The following is a 20482-nucleotide window of genomic DNA, read 5'->3' as shown; positions in this document are numbered from 1 at the left end:
TCTCAAACCGCTCACAGATATAAGTAATATCAAGCTCAGAGATCTCTAATACGACAACCAACTTGGGACGACATCGTGGCATGATGCATAAAAACAGTTAATGGACCGGGCTAGGCCATTCGTTGAAATACCCAACCTCAGAGTTTGTGGTTCTTGTAATAGGTCATTCAGTAAAGGATAAGTTGTGCATATCCTTACGCACTGGGTTGGGAGTGGATTACCTGGGTGAGGGAAATCCCCAAGGTTGATCCTTCTCTCCAAGGTCTTAGACAGTGGCTTGATACCCGAATGCCTCTGTGATAAATCGTATGACTTAATTACTGGTTCAAAAGCAACAATGACACACCAGTTATGCATTGTGGGATTTGTAGGACCTGTATGGGTGAGACGGCTGCTGCCGGAGCTGTGCGAACTGGTATTCCACTTAGGGGGCTTCTGGGAGATGTATGCATCTGTACTGTATTGCCAGGTCCATCTACAAAGATGGCAATAATATGAATCTCAGATGAGGAGTGCAGATAAAGTTCAGCTCAAAATAGATATGAGACTGATATCCAGTGACATGTCAAGTTCATTTACACGAGACTACTCACAAAACACAGGTAATTTTATAGGCTGCTTCCATTACCAGATGAATGAGTTGCTAATGTAAGACTGTCATGTTGTCGGTTTCGTGAGGCCATTATTAAAGTGTTGCGATTACATCCTTGTAGTACGAGTCGTTACCTACATTAATAACGTGGCTATTTGTCTTATTACAACAGCATTACACAAGCTCTCTTAGCTACTTCCTGCTAAAAGTAATGCTGAGAGTTATTATCAACCCTGTGACTGGTTTCAGGCATTTTCCTTTAACACAAAGACAGACGGTTTAGAAAGAACCTGGCCACTGCAATCAGACCAGCCTTTCCTGACCCTGAATGACAGATGAAAGTTCATACTATACAGATGTTTTGAGAACACTGTAGTTAAGGGGCCTAGCAGCTGTTCCTGGCCGATAATGTTAGTGATGGCGCTACTGAATAAATATTTCTGGATTGTGAAATAAAGCAGACAGAGATAGGAGTGGATAAATAAATTAAGAGTAAGGAGAAGCAGAAGCGGGAAAGAGAAAGAAGCAAAGAAAATCTAAAACTGAGAGCTGGTTATGGTTGAGGGTCCTCACTCTTCAGAGCTGTGTCGAACGACTTGATAAGGGATTTTACGGTGGCTCCTGGCTCAGAGGGGGTGCTGTTTCCGCTCTCACTCCCATTGGTCAGCAGGCCATCAGATGCATTCTGGGCCATGGAGATTCCACACCAGTGAGGACTGCTGTCAGATTCAGAGAGATTCCCCTCCTCCACCTGCGACCTGTCAATCACAGGCACACATATAGATAGAGAGAAAAGCATTGCAAAGTGCATATTTGGGAAAATCCGTGCTGTGGCATATCAGATATGAGGTTTGCGTATTGCTACAATTGTAAACTTATGAATTGTAAACATTCATAAAATTGTCACATGACAGTACTATTCTCAAAGCACACACTGTGAACATTTATCATACAGGATACAATAATACACCTCACTTTTCGGCTGCACCTCAACTTCTCAGCAACACAAACATGTAACACTTCCCAAACATCCACTATGTTAAATGGTCCCGAGACATTAGCATCACATATGGCTTCCTCTAAATGGATGCACTGAAACATGGGAAAATGGAAGACAATCCCCAGAGGAGGTGCTCTTAAAGAAATACACAGCCATCGAAAAACCATGACAAAACGGATTTATTAACCATAAAATAACAACAGTCGAGATAAAAACACATATTTGACGTACAGTTAACCACATGTGATCTAAAACAAACAGCATGTACATCACGGTGTTCTTGTTGTCCTAGGAACACAACGTTGGCTTGAACAGTAAATAAATAAAATAATAATTCACGGAAACAATGTGGATGGCTTCTGTTTGACGCCTGAGATCTATCTGATCACATCACCATAGTTCTTGACAGGCAAGGTCATACCCTGAAGTTTTCACACCAGTATGTGCTGTGGCTAAATGGACCAGAAGCGCCGTGTGCTGCTGAGCACACGGCACGTAGCTGATTGAAACCTGAGACTTACTACAATGGCAGTGAAGTGTCTGCCTGAGCACTTCTGAATGGCTCTTCTGTTTGTTTTCTAAAATCACCACGAGGAAAAGGTTTCGTATTGGCTCGCTTAAAACGATATCCATGTCTGAAATGTCCTTTAAAGCAAAAACAGACAACTGAGGGTTCTTATGCAGTCAGTGAGGAGTCTATAGAGGATATGCTACTATGGGCAGAAAGGCGACCAACTGAAGTATTTCAAATCTAAATTCATATTTTCTAAGTTTCTCGAGACATATGATTAGGAGAATTCTATTTCCAGGGCATCAGTATTTTATAGCCTGAAAGCCACCACTTTGGATCTCAGTAAGAAAGGTGGAGGTGAATCACATTACACAGCATCACAAGACTGAGAGCAAACTGGGTTGTAGTTCTCTTTTCAATGTCTACAAACTGGGTTGTAGTTGCCTTTACAATGTCAAAGACACTTGTCTTTTCAACGGCTCTTGGCTAAGGCTGCGCTGATGTGTATTGGCAGATGAACTCTGAGACAGAGTTACTTTTTCATTGTAACATTATAAGCAATTATGGCCGTTGCAATTTAGGCCAATTAGCATTGAGGTTAGCACTTCATTAGGACTAATGGAAACATGCCAACCATTGCTTGGAATATTGAGATTGTGGCCATATATATGTCCACACATAGCTCAGATATGATAGCAATGCAAGCTGGGCCGTTTTAGAATATAGACCTTCAGACGTAAATCTCTGACTGGTGCTGGTATTGTGGTGCAGCCAGGAGCTGCCTTGAGCCTGAACACATCTGAGACTTCCTGTGTCCCACCATGACTAATTGAGACAAGTCGCACTGAAGAGACAAGCGTGACCTCAGTCCTTGTGTTTAGCAAAGTGACACAATGACTCAGTGTTGCTTATCTGCCATCTAGTGGTGTATCTATCTCATAACCACATTGCTAAATGTTTCACAATTTAAAAAAAAAATCCAAAAACCTCAGCATCTTGGCAGATTAAAACCTTTAAAAGGAGGAAACATGTAAAATCAAGACCACAAGGCACATCCTTGCTGATGTACACATCCTGAGAGAAGACAAAAAGTACAAGTGTGTAAAACACAGTGACTCAAGCTGTAGAACCTTTGGGTTGTAACATTTACAATAACCAAATTTTAAAAAATTATTTTAATCATACTAAATTATTTCAGTACTAAATCAAGCCATCAGGTCATTGGAACTGAAAAATACAAACCATTAGCACAAACCTATAAAGTGCTGGTTTGTTTACAATTTACTCCTCAGATACGTTGGTGGAAGTTTCTTAAGGCAGTATGAACTAAGAACTATTTTAACTTGGAGTGTTAAAATAAAACATTAAAGGAGGTGCATCAGTGTAACAGACACACTGTATGCTTGCTGATTTTCTTTTCACACATTTACAGTTCTGCTCAGGAGAAAACCAAATTATCAAACCACAAAAGTGCAGGCGTTGTTTACTAATAAACACAGTATTAAAGTATCACTTATTATTTAGATAATCACATTACACCCTTGAAAAGAACCTGTGAGGATATTTTCAAGTGATTCGATATTTAAAATCCAACTTTTGTTCTCTGCGAATAAATATGTTGTTTTACACAAAAATTATATATGTATAAAGTATATGACTTTGTAATTCAGGTGAACCTTTTTCCTTCGGGGGTAATACTGATACAGCTATGTCTGTGTTATAATACTGGGTTTTTGTCATCTGGGTGTAACAGAATATATTCTCTATCGGCCCTCCACCGCAGTCTTGGCACTCTCAAATCCAGCAGTCATTCTGAAACAGAAAGGAAACAAATGTGTCCAAATGTATACCCAGTCAAAATAACAGACGTTAATACCTTTTTTTATGTCATTAGGAGAGCCACATCACCCATTCAATAAGCTTCACTTGCAAAATGCATTTTATTAACCTGGCAAATGCTCATTTTTCAGTCATGCTGGTCTGAAATGCCCAGACAAAACTAAACTCGTTCAGAAACAGACCGTTTAACCTAGAATTGGTTAAAGAGATTCTATCTATTGCAGGTGTCATGAGAGAAGGGAGTAATCTCTATTTGGGTTCAAGCTTTTTAGAAAAGCTTGAAACATGTGAGAGTTCACACCACAAGAACTCAAGCAATCACAAGGAACAACAGGTGGCGCCATATACCAAGAGAGCAACAGCTGTCCGAAGAGTAGGAGGAGGTGAAAATCAAACATGCCAGCCCAGGCAAAGCAGACCCATTAAAAGAAATGAGAAGAAGAGCAGCCATTCAGTTGTTAGCCCAACGCCAAGCAGAAGCGGTTTCGGCCGACATACAAGCTCTTACACACAGTCAGTAATCCTTCAACTCTGCTGGATCCGTCCATTCAATATGCATTGTGTATGAGAGCTGGGCTGGTGCTAGCGGTACACTCACCTGGGGGTTACATAAAGGTGGCCATGTCAGAGGAAAATCCTTTAGAGAGTGACCTCAGGGAGTCTCTGAGGGAGGGGGGATGGCGAGGCAGACCGGCTAGTGCGTTTGTGCTCAGGAGACAGTAAAATACAGGCATTGTGCAGATCCTTAATGATCTGGCAACCCATAGTTAATACTAATAAAATGTCCAAATGTTTCGTTTTCAGCTATTTACTGCACCGTTTGAAGAACGCTGATATTTTTGCTTTATCAGATAACGCTGGTCATGACCGTTGCCTTACTCCTCCAGTGAACAGTCATTTTATTTTGTATCTACTCCCACGGGCCACTTTATTAGGTGCGCCTGTCTTTTTGGTGAGCTTTATAGGTACACAGCTGCATGCTGTAGCTCCTCTGTTGCCAGGCACTTGTCAGCCACTCTGTACCACTCTGTCACTCAATCCTGGCCCCGGGGATCAGGAGTCACGGAGCAACTGATTCCATGAATCCAAAGGAACTACGGTCTGGCCACTGTGTTGTTACCCGACTCGTATGATAAGGGGAAGGTAAAGGAATCTGTGAAGGAAACAAGCCCTCAAGGAACAAGCACAGAACAGCTGTCTTCTTCCCTGCTGATTTCCAGACCAAAGCGCTACAGCTGACCATATATTACTTGGTGTTGGCATTTTCAACACAGCAGCGACACTGTGACTGAAATAACCCAAGATGTGCATAGAGGCAGATGGGCTATGGTCAGCCCCTGCACACCAACAACGTGTTTCTTATGAAGTGGCTGGTGAGTGTATCACTCACATTTTAACCTGGCAAAATGATCGGGCACAACCCTGTGAACAACAAACAAAAAAAAAAAAATCACATTTGGAGTCAATGCCTAGATAAGTATTGAGTAAAATGCACTTGAGGGTAGCCATTCGTCCCAAGGCCTGCAGGGGTGTCGCTGGAGCTCAGAGTGGAGTGGCCTAAGGAGGCGGAAACTGAACAGACTCATGCAAGAGGACTGCGGGACAGAGAAAGACAGGCAGCAGCGTGCACGGGGCGCTCCACACACCATGGCACAGGACACTTCACCACGCACGGCCAGCCCGACTACAGTCGGGGCACAGGTGGGAACTGCCCCTGACGCTCGGTCCCTTCAGTGTTTATGTACCCAATGGGATACTAACAGTCCTTACATATGTTCTCCATATCACATATTTGTTTTGCTGCATTTATATTCACTCTATTTGTACTACATGCTACCTTATAATTTCTAGGGACTATTGCATTGACAGTGGATTAAAATTAAGTACATGGTTGTGTGTGTGTGTGTTTGGCAACTTGGTAGTGTATGAAGTCTTAACACGCATGTCTTTGAAGCAAGGACCCACAGCGAATAAGACAGCAGCTTTCAAACCGCTTTGCAGTACACACGTGTGTGAGAGGAGAGGAGAGCGTTTTGCAGCAGCTAAGGGAGTAGAGGAGAACAGAAGGTAAGACTGAAGCAGAGGAGACTGAGACTGAGAGGCATTGCTTGTGATTTTGGAGTTCATCAGCAGAGTTTACCAACCCTATGAAATCTCATAACTGGATCTAAAAGAAACCTAAATAGGGATTAAAATTTTAATATTGGTATGAGAACTTAAATTACTGTTGCACTGTATGAAAACACATGCACACACACGCACACGCACGCACACACACACACACACACACACACACACACACACACAAACAACGTAGCTGATCAATATGAATTGCTATTAATTTGCTAAAACAGAGGTATGTACAGAAGGGAACTGGCAAACCGTACAAGTGAGACCTCCATGTGTCAGACGGGTCTACGGAGTGTTTAATTAAGGAGGTGAGGGTGAGGGTGTGATGGCGTGGATGCTGTACCTGGCCCCCTGGATTTGCTCGAGCTCCGAGGTCAGCCTGCTGCAGCGCTCCTGCTCGTCCTGCAGCCGGCGACGCAGCGTGCGCACCTCCTGCTGTGCCTCCACCTTGATGTCATTCGCCACTACCACGGCTGTCTGCAGGTCGGCTTGGAAACGCCGCCACTCCTCCGTCTCTTCCTGGACGCATGCGCGCACACACACACACACACACACACACACGGCAAAATGATGAGACCCGAAGCTGGGTGAACAACCCTGGAAACTAGAATTGTTCAGTCATGGTTACGTCATTTGCAATGACTTTGACTGATGAGGGATGCCATCACAGACTGCAGTCATACTTGGAGTTATGCTTCAGAAAGTGCAGTCACCCAGACAAAGCTCCAAGTTCATCTGTGCTATCATGCTCTCATTCTATACTCACTAGAACTGAAATCTGTCATTTTTCCTTGTTTATATTCATGGAATAAATATTGGACGTTTTGTTTAGTAAACCCACCTTTATCTGTTTGCTCATGGCTTTCATCTGCTTGTCCTGTTCAATCTTATGCTCCTCCAGCCTCTTGATTTGATCTACAGAAGTAAGGACAGAAATGGAATAGACAATGAGAACGTCACATTCTCTTTACTTATGCAAAGACACCCTCCCCCGCGTGGTTTGAGACTCCCCGAGTGCTCTCATGTGAAACCACCCCTGACAGTGCTACATCACGAAAGGAAATCTGCAGTGAGGAGCACGCAGTGAGACAGGCCTGAACTAAGTGGCAGGGCAAATGTTTGCATGAGAGGCATTATGTGACACCCAGCTCAGTACAGCAGTTTTCCCAGGCTGCCATAGCCAACCCCACTGTGGTAGAAACCTCAGTGCAGCGCTGGCTTTGGTCTCACCAGATATATGTTATAGGAAATATATTCTGTGGGTCTCACAGTGGGCTTTGTATGAAAGAGAAAGAGAGAGAGAGAGAGAGAGAGAGAGAGAAACTGCCATACTCTCCAGGTCCAGGATGGTCTGGTTGGTGTGCAGTCGGACTGCACGCTGCTGCTCCACCTGGTCCTCCAACTCAAAGATGGTCTCCTTTAGATCCTTGATCTGGTTCTCGCCATCTCTGTTCTTCTCCTCCAGAGCGAACACGTTGGCTTTGTGGTCCTGCTCCTGTTTCTGCAGTCTCTCCTGGTGCTGCAACTTGTCTGCTTTGGCCTGGGTTCACACGCACACATGCACGCACTTTATAAGACGCTAGCGCAGACACGTCAAAGAGCTACAGAGGACTAATGAGGCTGAATAGGGTTGAGAAGGACATGACACTTATCCAGGCCACACAGAGAGCAGGGATCGTCACTCAGATGGACTGTCAATCAAAACAATTACTGGTCAGCCACAGGAAACAGTAGCTCCAGGACAATCAGGGGACATCTCATCCCTCATCACCAATCGTCTACATTTAACTACGGACACTCTAATCGAAACCATCAGGAGGTGATTAATCATGATTGATCATACAATTAAAGATGTTCTCTCATCAAGTCTGAGCAGCAGGAAAGGAGAAAAACAAAATAGATGACTTCTGCTGAAACACAGACACCATACACTCCATACATAGTAAACAATCCATTACCTCACTGAACTGTAATAAAGCATTTTATTACGCAACCACTTCCTAAGAGATGCAATCTTTGTGTTTATGAGGAACGGCTTGACGCGAGTGTAATCACTGAGAAAAGTTCCCACTTACAGCTAATGACTTGAACCATGCAAGTCAGGACTTGCCTACTTATTAAATGAGTGAAAATAAATATAGTCTCAAGTGCACACAGTACGGCAGAACTGCCCATTTCATAGGCACAAACATAGCATTACATATCCTGGCTACTTTAGCCTACACACTCCTTTTTTTTTGAGTCACTTACTTCACAGGTAATTACATCTGCAATCTAGATAGCCCTAGATAACTCTAGGTAAAAGAAATGGGAATTCATTTTTAAAACGTCTCTTCATATGGCGAACAACCATCCATCCCTTCACTGCTTTAACTCCAGAACAGAAGAATCTAGACACATGTGCTTGGGGTGTAGTGTACCAATGCACAGCCATGATGCTACTGAGGTTAGTAATGCCAGAGCAGCTAACATTACCTCACCACTGATGTGGTGAGGGCCAACACATGAATACAACAGCTGGACAACCCAACGCAGAAGAGTTTTCCTTCAGCCATGACTTCATAAATTATTATTTGCCCGAGCTTCACCCTTCTGAACAGAAAGCTGAGCACATGTGTCTCTTGGACTGACCCTGGTTACAGAGCTCTTACTGTTCACGGAGCTTTCTAGAAAAGTGCTGGGAACGAGGACCAAGCCACAGGGTTTGGCTGAGGGGCCATTGTTTAGTCAGAGGGGAGAGTGGAGCCAGGTCCTATTCTCCCTAGGTGGGGCCTACTGAGTTCACAAAGCAATGAGGTGCCAGTGAGCTTTGAGTCCTACTCGACTCATAACTGTTGGTTCTGTGTATCTCTGTTTTTTAACGATGAGGTGGACTTAAACTGCACAACCACAACAACGTCTGCGACTGCCAAATGAACGATAGCAAAGGTTTGCTTTAGTGCATTTATGGAGGACACCCTTTCATTTTCTAGCATGACAGAGAAAAGGACAATGCGTTTGATCGCAGAGCAACCCGTGTGGACTAGGACAACTTTAGCAGACCTTGTTTCTTGGCCAACAGAGGGATTGGCCAGTTTGCCTCATGGACTGATTATGAAAAAGAGTAGAAAAGACGTCCACTGCGTCAAGACGCAGGAAACAAAGTAGTTTTATTTTCTCCATGAAAACATCAGTGCTGAATGTTCCACACACAGCTGGATAGCACCTTGTTCTCCGACCTCACGCAGACTCTTCGCGCTTTGTGTGTGAGGCACATGGCATACATGCCACACCTCACCCTGGGCTTCCATCGTCCTATGATTTCTCCTCTCAGGAGGACTCCAACTTCACGGTCATGACCCTACTTCATTACAAACGGGCCACAGAGGTGTGGGGTGATGAAAGACTGTAGCCTGACCCTGCCCAGACGTGCCACTCAGTTTGCCTTTCTTCTCCTCGCCTAAGCATATGAAAGGATTCAGAGTCTGTCGGCAAAAGCGCAAAATCTTGGGTACACAGGCATCTCCTTTCAACTCTCCCGGTGTAAGTAAACATGTCACATTCTGTTAGTGAAGGGGAAGACCGTGTAGCACTGAAAGGATGAGTTCTGGAGTGCCAAAGTGGCTTGCTCCCAGAACCTGAGCAAGCCAGAAATCCTGGGTTCTGACAAAGCCGATCCGTCTCACAGCACTTAAATGCCTCGGAGCAGCCTGAGACAAACAATATAATTTGCTTTTTTGGACTTTCCAATAGCACAGATAATTGCCCCTCAGATCACATATCACTTTCAGCACAGCAGACTTCCTGCAAAGAGGCAGGGACTTATAGAAAACAAGGTATATCCTCCCGTGCACCTCTGCTAAGAGCCAGTAACAAAATGAAGGAATAGAACATCTTGTTTCACTAGAGCATTTTGGGATGGAGGATATACACCCCCCATCCACTTTATTCAAGCCAGTTGTTTATTAGAAACACTTTGTTAATGTGTTGCCATGAACAATTTGTGTAAGTCATCCTCCATCCAATCACTTTCTGACCACAGGGCGGCTGTTGGATGGATACTATTAGACTGGCTCAGTCTAAAAAATGCACCAATAACATAGGTGTACCTAATAAAGTGGCCAGTGAGCATAGATTCATATGGGAATAAAACATTTAATATAAATGCAAGGCTAGTCTATTCTGACACTTATTCCAATGAGCAATTTAATCCACCATATTAATTTGACTGATTAGTAGCCACAACACAACCACTGGCCTTCAAGTATGCAATAGTGAGAAGGGGAACAACCTGGTTTTAGAGATTTGTATAAGTCTACACACATCCCAAGAGCAACGTCAGGAGGCCAAAGTCACTAGCACAGCAGCAGTGCCCAATGTACAAGGACCTTAAAAACTCCTGCAACTCCCCCAGTATAAAGACCATTTCCAATAGGGCCCACCTTGGACTGAATGGGAGTAATAACACACAGCAGCATGAATGTTGGAGTGAGGTTCTGACTCAGCAGCTGGAATAGTTGAGGTCTTTTTGGTCAAAGTAAAGACTCTTACCTTCTTGAGCATGCTCTGAATATGCTCCACTTCATTTTGGGTGTGCAGCAGCTCCTGCCTCAGCGCTGCACAGCAAACCTCCAGCTTGTCTCTCTCTGTGTGAGCTGCTTTCAGCAAGGCCTGCAGTTCTGTGCTGTTGCTAGCACTCTGCACCGCCTTCAGCTCCACCACCTTTTGCCTTTCTGTCTCCACCTGGGCCTTCAAGCGCTCGTTCTCCGCCTTCAGAGCCTCCACAGCTTGCCGCAGCTCCTCTGCCAGCTGCGTGGCCACCGCCTCAGCCTTCTGCTCCCTCTCCAGCTGCTGCCGGAGCTCCTCCAGCTCGTCTTTTAAGCTCCGCACGGTGGTCTGGGCCTCCTGGTGCTCTTTCTCCAGAGCTCTCAGGCTCCCAGTCAGCTGCTGCTGAATGTCCACCAGCTTCTCCCTCTCAAAGCGTGAGCTCTCCGCCCGCTCGGCCAGGCGCTGCTCCAGCTCCTCCACCCGCGAGGCACGCGATGTCTCGGCCTCTTGGCTCTGGACCTGCTCTCGGAGCCTCTGGAGCAAAGTCTCGTTCTTCTGCACCAGGAGGTCCACGCGCTCCCTCTGCTGCTGCAGGGAGGTTTGCAGGAGGCCCTTCTCCTCGGCCAGCCGCTCGTTCTCCGCCGTCAGCTCCTGCACGACCTGCTGCTGGTCGGCCAGCTCCTGCAGAGTGGCCTGCAGCTCCTCGGCCGTGCTGTGGTGGTTCTCCTCCATCTTTTGAATGCGCTCCGTCAAACACTCCACTGACAGGTCTCTCTCCAGGGTGCTCGGGGTAATGCCTTTGGTGCTGCTGCTGCTGACTGAGTCAGAGCGAGACGGGATCTTTTCAAATTCTGAGGAGTCCGGAGAAGGTGAGGAGGGGCTTTTGGTGATATCGCTAGCAGATGATGCTGTGTCTTTGACTGGTTTCATCTCACCGCTGTCCCTCTCTAGTAGAAGGCCGTTAGTGGAAGGTTTGGTTGGACTCATTTGTGATGTAGGAGTTGCGCTGGTGTTACTGCTTTGGGCTGTGCAGCTATCCAATGAGATAAGATTTTCCTTCAGAGCCTGGTTCTCCTCACGCAACATAGCCAGCTCCCTCTGAAAGCGCCCGTTCTTCTCCCTCAGCTCCTGGACGAACGTCTGAAGGTCTGTGGGGTGCAGCTGGGACCATTCACTCTCTGGTGTCCCGTCTGGGGTGCCAGCCTCCTGTGGGGAGCTTTTTGCCCTGCATCGCTGCAGCTCTGTCCGTAACTTGCTGATCTCGGATTCTTTGGCCTTGGCCTCAGCCAGAAGCTCCTTCACCTGACACTCCAGGAGAGCCTTGTCCGTGCTCTCGGCCTCTGTCCTTGTCTTGATGGAACCACGCGAGTTCTTCGCCAGGGAGGACAGGCTGGAGGTGCTGGCACTGGGCACGACCTTCTTGGTGCTAGATGTCCTTAGCTGGTCCCGCAGTGCAGTGCGGTCTCTGGAGAGGTTCTGGGGAGCAGGGATCCCTGACTTTTTGGCTGACTGGGCACCTGGAAAGAGTCAAAATAAGCGTTACTGGTTATAAAATATTCACGGATGAATGAACAATAACAATATATCTGGCCACTAACAATTTTGGTTGTCAGTGATAATATAGTGAACATTCTATGTAACTGAACCAGCGTTTAGCTAAAAACCAACTGGAAAAAGAAATTATTATGGCTATTATTATGGTTAGAGAAGTATGAAACAATGCAGCCATTCATTTCATTATTCAAGGCCCAAAGTATCAGTGTGAGGTCTCATTCATTCAGTCCTCTGCCAGGGACTGGACAGAAGATATTTTGTATTGTCACACTGAAATGACCACCAGACACCGTCTCTTTATTGTAGCCATAGCAGACTGGTTGAAGCGACTCAACTGGCATTTGACTGGCATCAGAAAGCTGTACACCGTAGCCTTCTAGAGTGGTGTGCCACGGCTGGTGAACCTCGGTCTCCATGTGAGCAGAGACTGGTGAAAGGTTTTATTGTCAGTTTTAGAATAATCAGTAAACACCAACACAAACACAGTGGGCTCTTGTGGCCACCGATGACAATACCCCTGCACTGTAGGGAAGATTCTAGAAGAAAGTGGGATTACAAAAGCAGCACTGTGCTTCAGACTGAATAGAGCAGAGGCACTGGTCAAAGAGAGATTCAGCAAAGCCATACAGAAAGTGGAGAAAGGGTCATTCCCATGATGATACATAGTGTACAGTGCCATGGAGGCACAAAAAAAAAAAAAAATTAATTAAGTCAATTTATGGACACAGACACTACTTCCTCCAAACACACCATCTTTCTCTCTCTCTTTCATTCACACACACAGACACATGCACACCCAGAGAAAATATTTTTATTTCAGCTGGTAATTCAACACCCTGTTGGCTTGTGTAAGCTATATGCTATTAATGATCTGTCTGTGGTGATGATTACTTTATTACACATAACCACAGTCAGAACACAAATGCCAAGCCTCACCCTCCATCTCCTGGGAGCCATATGGCTGTTTAGCGTGCAGCGTGTTTCCTGCATGTTTCAGCTGATGGAACAGGACCGTGCAGCCAAGCAGTGGAATCCATGACTTTATCACCCGTGACCATAAGACCTATGTTGTTCGGCCTAACTCACAGTTATACATCCCCATCAGATATGCAATATTTATCCACTTGTGTTTATATACTGGTGTATAAGCTGACCATATCTGATTAAAAAGGAAGCTTTGTTGAGTGCAAAAGCAATTAAGAGCTGAAACCCAGTCTAGGACTGTGGTATAAAGACTTCAAATCTTAGATTACTGCATGCTGAAAAAGCCCAACCACATTTAGACTAACAATAATACTTTTGTGAATTACTACGAATAGCATCCAAGCCCTTTCAGCTCCATAAGGACACACTGACAAGTTGGCTCAAGTTGGGATCCAAATTCCAGGTTTCTCATCCCTATCCAAGAACTGCTTGATGGAGGTGAAACTAGAAGTGAAGTGCAGATCGGGGTCACTTCTTTGAAAATGAACACATTCAGGCACAGGATGGCAGATATGTCTGAATGATTGTCTTGTTCCTGTTGGGGCGGGTGATGCTAGTCCGTGGTCATGTCTGCCTATTCTCTTTTTATGCTTTCACACTTAATAAAACCCCCATGAATTCCCTCCTTTTTATATTCTGCTAGGGGGCTGCCCCTGACCTGAACCTGACAGCCTGAAGTGAATCAGAGGTCAGAATCCAGGCTACTTAGATCTTGAATGTGACAGCACTGGCTGGATGCGTGCAGTCTATTTATTGCAAGTGTTGTGCTGAATATGAGATGACAACGGCACCAAAGGCAACAGTTTTATGTAGAATCTCTCAAATATGAAGAGACAAACAGGAGCCCTCACGCAATCTCACCGCATGTTAATTGGACACATCCACCACGATAGAGGAAAAGTGGCCAATTAATGCCATTACACTCCAGTGTCCAATGAGCAAGAATGAACATTTTACACATATTTATTAAACATAAGTACTTTTTTTCCCCCATTTTTGTATGCTGAAATGTTAACGTGATGATATTATTCAAAACTAAAATGAGAAAATAGTGATTACAAGCCTTTGAGTTGTATACAATATAAAATTATTACACACATATACTCACATTATTGTACACATTCACATCTTGTATAAATGTTTCAAATATCATCTAATTTAACTTTTCTGAGAGCAGCTAGTTTTGAGCCTCACTGAAACCTGAAATTAGTTGGGTGCACTAGATTGGCCGGGTAAGTGAGAACGACTGGATGATATTGCACTGTTGGTGGAACCTTCTATTACCTAAATCATGTATTCTTTATTCTTGTAAACATTTTTGGAAAACAAAAGTTATGTAAAAAAATTTTAAGGAAAACATGTTTGGCCAAAGGGCTCAAAGGTCACAAGTTCAAATCAATTCACACCAAAGTAGCATACGTTTTAAAGAATGAGCTTGAAAAACAGGACCAACAGTTAAGGAGCACACAAAAGAAATTATTTTAAGTAAGAGCTTCGTAACTGCAATTATCTTTTCTTGTCACTCCTTGCCCTTGGCAGATTATGACAACTTCCTAATTTGGAATTCAGTAGGAGGGAGGATAAGGAGGAAACGGACACAGAGAAAGAACCCAAAGCTGCCGGAGTAAAGAAGGAAGATCGTGCAGACCCGTGGAAAGATGCCGAGAGACTGAAAAGGCTCGAAGTGAGCACGGAGCGAAATGTGAACAACAAAGCAGCCAAACCTCAGCTACCATTCAGAGGCTGTGAAACAGTGCACTTTAAGCCAAGTATGGGTGACCGAGTCCTGAATGTCCTTCAAAGCAGCCCCTTCTCTCTTCAGCGCCCTAACCCGGAGACTAAACGATCCTGCCGCCTCACTCATAGCCCTGGTAAATAAGGAAAGCCTCCTGCTTTTGAGGCTGACACAGAGACACACAACAAGGGAATGAAGAACCGTAGACGTGGGTAGCGTTTACAAAAGCTTTCTGTCGGTTTGAGACCAGTCCTTCCATGAGGTTTTGCCCATAAAAGAGTTTTGAAAAAGAGGGAATAAAAAGATTTGTAATATGAGGAAAACTTGTAAAAAGCCTAAGAACTCAAGACTTCTTGGATATTAAAGCAGTAGCCAAGATCATCAAGCTTTGAAAGTAATAACGCATCCAGAATAGCAACTGTTATCTGAAAACTGCATGTTTCCTCTCAGCAAGAATCTAAGTTAAACAGAAAAAAAACTATTCCAAAATTAACTGTATACATGCATGCCAGAAATTCATAATTGCATTGCGGAGAAAGTGCATTAAATCTTCCATCGTTAATGCTGGACGAGGTGTCAAGGGATAGTGGGAGGCCCAAGATAGGATCACTTCTGGCATGACCTACCAGAAAGTTTGACTTGGAAACAACCCCTGAAGTAATTAACCGTATGGGGTTACTGTTAGACTGCTGACAGATAAGTGCCCGCTGTGAGTTGTATCACAGCGTTGGCTGGCATCATCAATGTGACGATGTACTGGCTCCCAGATCTGAATGGCCTTGGCGGTGTTAGTAATTCCTTTGAGGCCCTATGTTTTTCTCCAGGTTGTCTAATTGAACTGATCCAAGACCAGCTTCCTTTATCCAACCACAGTAAACCTGTACAGGAACAATAAAAAACAGGCCTGCTGCAGAAAATAACTTACCACCTTCCAACATCAACCTTTACCCCCTTGGAGAGGAAAGGGAGAGGAAGTTGGAAGTTGGAAAGAAGCAGCTCCAATATTACCCACTCATGTGGAAGTGGGGAGGGTACAGCTTAAAAACAAAGTCCTGCCTTGCTGTCAGCCTTTCCTGTTGTCCTGCCAGTAAATGGGATAGGCACAGCAGAGCTGTTCCCAACATGTACCATCCTGAGACAGAGAGGCTGGCCGTTGACAGGAAGCTCTTTATACTCTCATGCGGGAAAAACAGATTCAAAGAATTTCCATCTGCGTCAATGAAGTAACATGCAGAAGGATCAGAATGGGCTGAGCTGGGGGCGTTGGGCTGTCAGCAGTAGGCAGGCTACATTACAATGGGTGGGGTTAATGAGCGTTCATCATTACCATATGGCATGGTTGCAAAACACTATGACATTCATAAATGTTTCATTAATCATCTTTCTATGAGTGAAAGGTTCAGTGATTGGTGGACAGGCAACACAGTAAGAGGCAGGATCGCAGAATATTATCAGTGCTACACTGACTTCTGCTCATCATTTCTTGATAGCATTGAATAGGTACTGCTTCTACATTGGCATTTAGCTTACTGAGCATTTTACTGCTAATACAACATAAGGCGGTTTGTAAAGAAAACAGTACATTTGCTTCCTTTGACTTAAGCAAAGAAATAGACAAATCTAAATACAGATAATATTCTAATCTAGACTACTGAACCTGCTTCAGTATTAGCACGTAACTGATATGGACATTTTTATAGTAGTATGAAGGCTTCATTAACTGAAAATACCATGCCAGAAACTATGAAATGCACAGGAGAATTCTCCAAAGCAAGCCCATATTATCTGCTTATTATTGCCCACAGATGTCCTTGAAGGTGACTTCCTGCTGTAGCTGTTGAAATGATATACACACATCTAGGTCGATGGGAGATATGGGAGAGTGTCAAGCTTTTCCTGCCGTGGTGTCATGATCGGATTTCACAGGCTTCTCTCTCTCTGGCATTCCTCGCTTGCTATCCTTGCGTCATCATTCAATATCCTGCCATTGTTCTCCCAAGCTTAGGGTTTCCCAACAATGGCAAAAATCTGCTCAGCTCTGAGTAATATCCCCCTTGTCTTCTTCATGGCAGGAAGTGACGTTATGTGGCGATGGCTGCAGTAACACAGGGTCAGCCAGACCTGGAGTAACAGTTACAGTCCCCTAGAGAACTGACCTGGGATCAGACTCCCTCCTATGCATAATGATCTTTGACACCATTCGCAGAACCATGAGCAATTCAGATATACAGCTGCCATAGTGCAAAGCACTTTATGATATGCGTCCTGGTCTGCAGATCCAATTGAGCGGTGCTGTGATTTAAAGTCCAACATTGCTATTTATGTTTTATAGCCATAGCTTCAAGGTATGTGAGCTTCAGGTACTAATTCTTTCACATAAAACTCTTCTCACTTCTTGTGATGATAAGGTCGCAAGGCTGCATAATAGCCTTATGACGACATCCACCTTTAATGCCATCCATGCACTGTAGCATGTTTCGTGGGTATGATTTAACTGTGTAAACAGTCTCCTATTATTTCAGGCACTTTAAGACTGCTACATTATTCGGTTCTTCATTGCATGTGTCTAGAAACTATTTACCAGAGATCCGACAAGTACATGGGATTGATGACGCCCATTGTTTTCCAGGAAATGCTTTTGTGTGGGGGCAGCAATATTAACCGGTCTTTTCCTTTTCTCTTTTACCGTTGTTGAGTAAACCTTTTTACTTTCTGCTCTGGGAAATGGCATACCAGTCTCCTGTGCAATCACCTAATGGCCTACCTCAACGCCTTTATAAGGGGCATTTTGCTCAGCAGTAACAAGTCAAACTGTCGCTCCATTGGAGTGAGTCAGCTGTTCACTTCTCCTTAGCCCATTTCACAGACAGACACCCCGTCGCTCTCAAAGTGTCAAAGCACAGATATATATAGCCACTTGTACGCTTCTGGTAAAGCCTCTCACTCTGTTTTACATGCTGATGTTTACCCTGCTGTAGTGGAAAAAAACACACCTCAACTCTGGAGTTGAGACCAAATACCACTGTCCACCTTCATATAAATGCCTTACTGTGGGCATTTAAAGATAACTGTGATTATGAAAACTCTACGATCCAACCGACACACATAAAATGACTGATCCGACATAAAGAAGCTGGGGTTTGAGCGCTTTTGAATCAGATGCAAGCACTGAGCTTCGTGATCTAGAGCTCACTAGCTCCCTTAGCTTCGCTTAAGACACCGTCATCTGTCTGCCAAGCAGGAGAAGTCTGCCTCTCTCACCGTCTCCCAGTATGTAGTGCTCAAGGGCAGCTCATTCCTGCCACTGCATCCTCACAGAGCAGCAGCCAGGCAGCTTTGTTGAGCATTTTATCATCACGCTCCACCGAAAATGGCTGCTCAGCCCTTGCAGCCGTAACTATGCCTGGTTGACTCCGTCACACAGCATCATGGGCCCTTTTCAACTTGGCAACTGATGCGTCATGTGCTGATGTTGCTGTTCCAAATGACTGAACATTACATGGATTACATGGATTCTATAGAAGTCTAACCACTGTCTATCTTCATAAAAATGCCTTAGATTGGGCATTAAAAGATATCAGACATAGTTATGAAAACTCCACATAAGATTTATTCCAACCACATGCATACAATGATTCACCCAATGTGAAGGAGTTGTTTAATTTTAAACATCCATGTTCTGCTTCCTGGACAGCTGTTTCTTGACTGTGTTCATTTAGCACTGACTGAGATAGCAAAACTAATGCTGTCCAGATTTGTTTTGTTGTATTTCTCTTCCTGTTTTTGATTTTGTGGTGGCTTCATTTGAAAGACAAATCCTTCTCTCTCTGGTCCTGCTTTGTCAGGAATGTAAGAACATGTAAATCTATGGACGGTAAAAGAAACATTGAGAATTTGTTTGATGTTACTGGTTATCATTCCCTCTGATCTTGGGTGGCTGGTAATTACCAGACGTAGTGATATCATGAAAGATTTGTAGATAAGGAGAACTGTGACATGCATGAGATTTTTGTTTGCAGAACCTTCTTCCAGATACAGCGGGCAAACGTTCACAATCTCCCTACAGTTTCCTTTAAATTCACACATTTTACAAAATTAGCCTAGAACAGACCAAAGAGGTCAAGCACACGAGTATACAAGTCTTAGATGAAAACCACCAAAAATGTTTTTCTGATAAATTACTACTTTGCACCCTTTTGTAGCTTTGTATTCATTACAGACAGCAGGGCATAAGCACACAAATAATCTGATGCTTTTGGACAGCCTTAACAGAGGTAGAAAAAGGTGAAGAATCAACGAGAAAGCTCCAGGGAACCGTGTGAATCCCAAACACTTCATTTAGCGCAAGCCAAGACCAGTTTGAATAACAGAGGTAGTTGCAGTTCCCAACATATTTCAGAATTTTATCATTGCGTGAAGTGGTTGAAATGACAAATGCATGAGACATTGGTGTAACTGGTATAAAACAAAGGCTGTGTCAGTAATAGTTTCACTGTATGTGAAATTTTCTTGGTGGGAAACCAATAGAAATTTGCGATTTTGGTACATGGCAGAAAAAAAGCCAAAAACATAACAGAGGTTATCTCTTTGAGCTTAAGAATGCAGATAGATTTGATAAAAGACTGAATACCAGGGGCAGGGCACTGTGCATCCTTTATTAGATGTTGCCCTTTAACACAGAATGTAACCCTGAATCCTCATCTCCAATGAAGACCATGGGAATTAAGAAAGAGACAAATATGACTGAGAGGCTCAGGCAAAGTGAGAGAGATTTGACCATGAACTTCAAAGGTCTGGAGATCTGCATGTCTTTAACCCCATTACTTTTCCAACTGCCTCTTTTATCACAGTTCGAGGCAGACACATCCCCCAAACCCTCCACACTTCCTCTGAGGCATGACCATGCAATCAGAAGGAATGAAAAACTGTGCTGCTTTACACCGTTTCGAAGGGAGGTGGGGGGGGGGGATGGAGATTCGTGCCATTGTTTTTGCAAGTCAAAGTGAGCTGTGAAGAGCTGCTGGTGTTCTTCTGACCATGAAAGCATCGCAGTGTTCCTGTAAGTGCACTGGCCAGGGCTACGCTGTTCAGAGGGGAGAGCGGCACAAACGAGTGGGGTGTGAAACACAAGGTGGGAAGAACAATAAAGTTACCAGGCGCCCTGACATATAAATAAACACAGAAAGGGATGTTTGGTTATAAGCTGGAAACCTGATATGGGATCTGATCATGGGAGGTGATGTGGTAACTTTATGGTGATTACGCTCCACATTTATTGGTGTAGGCAGTCTTACTGGTTTTCACACTGCAGTTTTTATAGTATGACAACACCCTAAGAGGCAATAATAGTTTGATTGGTGCCAGCTGCTTCAGTGGTGGGTTGCATCACACAAGGCAAACAAGACAGGGGCAAGTTCAAACACAACACACCTGTCCTGACAAACACAGAAGGTATAAAAAGCTTAATGGCTTCATAGTTTACTTTAAACTACACACCTCCAGGGCTTAGGTGGTTCTGTTATTGATTTCCTAATGCTCAACTTGTTTGAGGATTTGTGTCCTGTTAGAAATTATTTATATAGACAATGCCGATATTTTCCTGTATGGGTC

General features: G+C 44.2%; 1 protein-coding gene across 5 annotated transcripts in view; it reads right to left on the bottom strand.

Moving 5' to 3' along the window:
* Positions 1–20482, bottom strand: part of specc1 (sperm antigen with calponin homology and coiled-coil domains 1) — a 70950-nt gene that overhangs the window by 17844 nt on the left and 32624 nt on the right. For 4 of the 5 annotated variants that reach the window (XM_027004298.3, XM_027004299.3, XM_027004301.3 and 1 more), the window contains 7 exons: positions 10603–12116; positions 7405–7612; positions 6914–6987; positions 6416–6591; positions 1166–1350; positions 375–475; positions 222–294 (listed from right to left, as the gene is read on the bottom strand). In XM_027004298.3, coding sequence (XP_026860099.2) covers positions 222–294; positions 375–475; positions 1166–1350; positions 6416–6591; positions 6914–6987; positions 7405–7612; positions 10603–12116 — 2331 coding nt within the window. The remainder of the gene's footprint in view (positions 1–221; positions 295–374; positions 476–1165; positions 1351–6415; positions 6592–6913; positions 6988–7404; positions 7613–10602; positions 12117–20482) is intronic. The other variant, XM_081718841.1, reaches the window with a different exon arrangement.

Source organism: Electrophorus electricus, chromosome 8, assembly GCF_041902795.1.
Source record: "Electrophorus electricus isolate QZ-2024a chromosome 8, ASM4190279v1, whole genome shotgun sequence".
Lineage (NCBI taxonomy): Eukaryota > Metazoa > Chordata > Actinopteri > Gymnotiformes > Gymnotidae > Electrophorus > Electrophorus electricus.
Note: the sequence above shows the minus strand (reverse complement) of the source record. Positions and strands in the feature narration are given on the sequence as shown.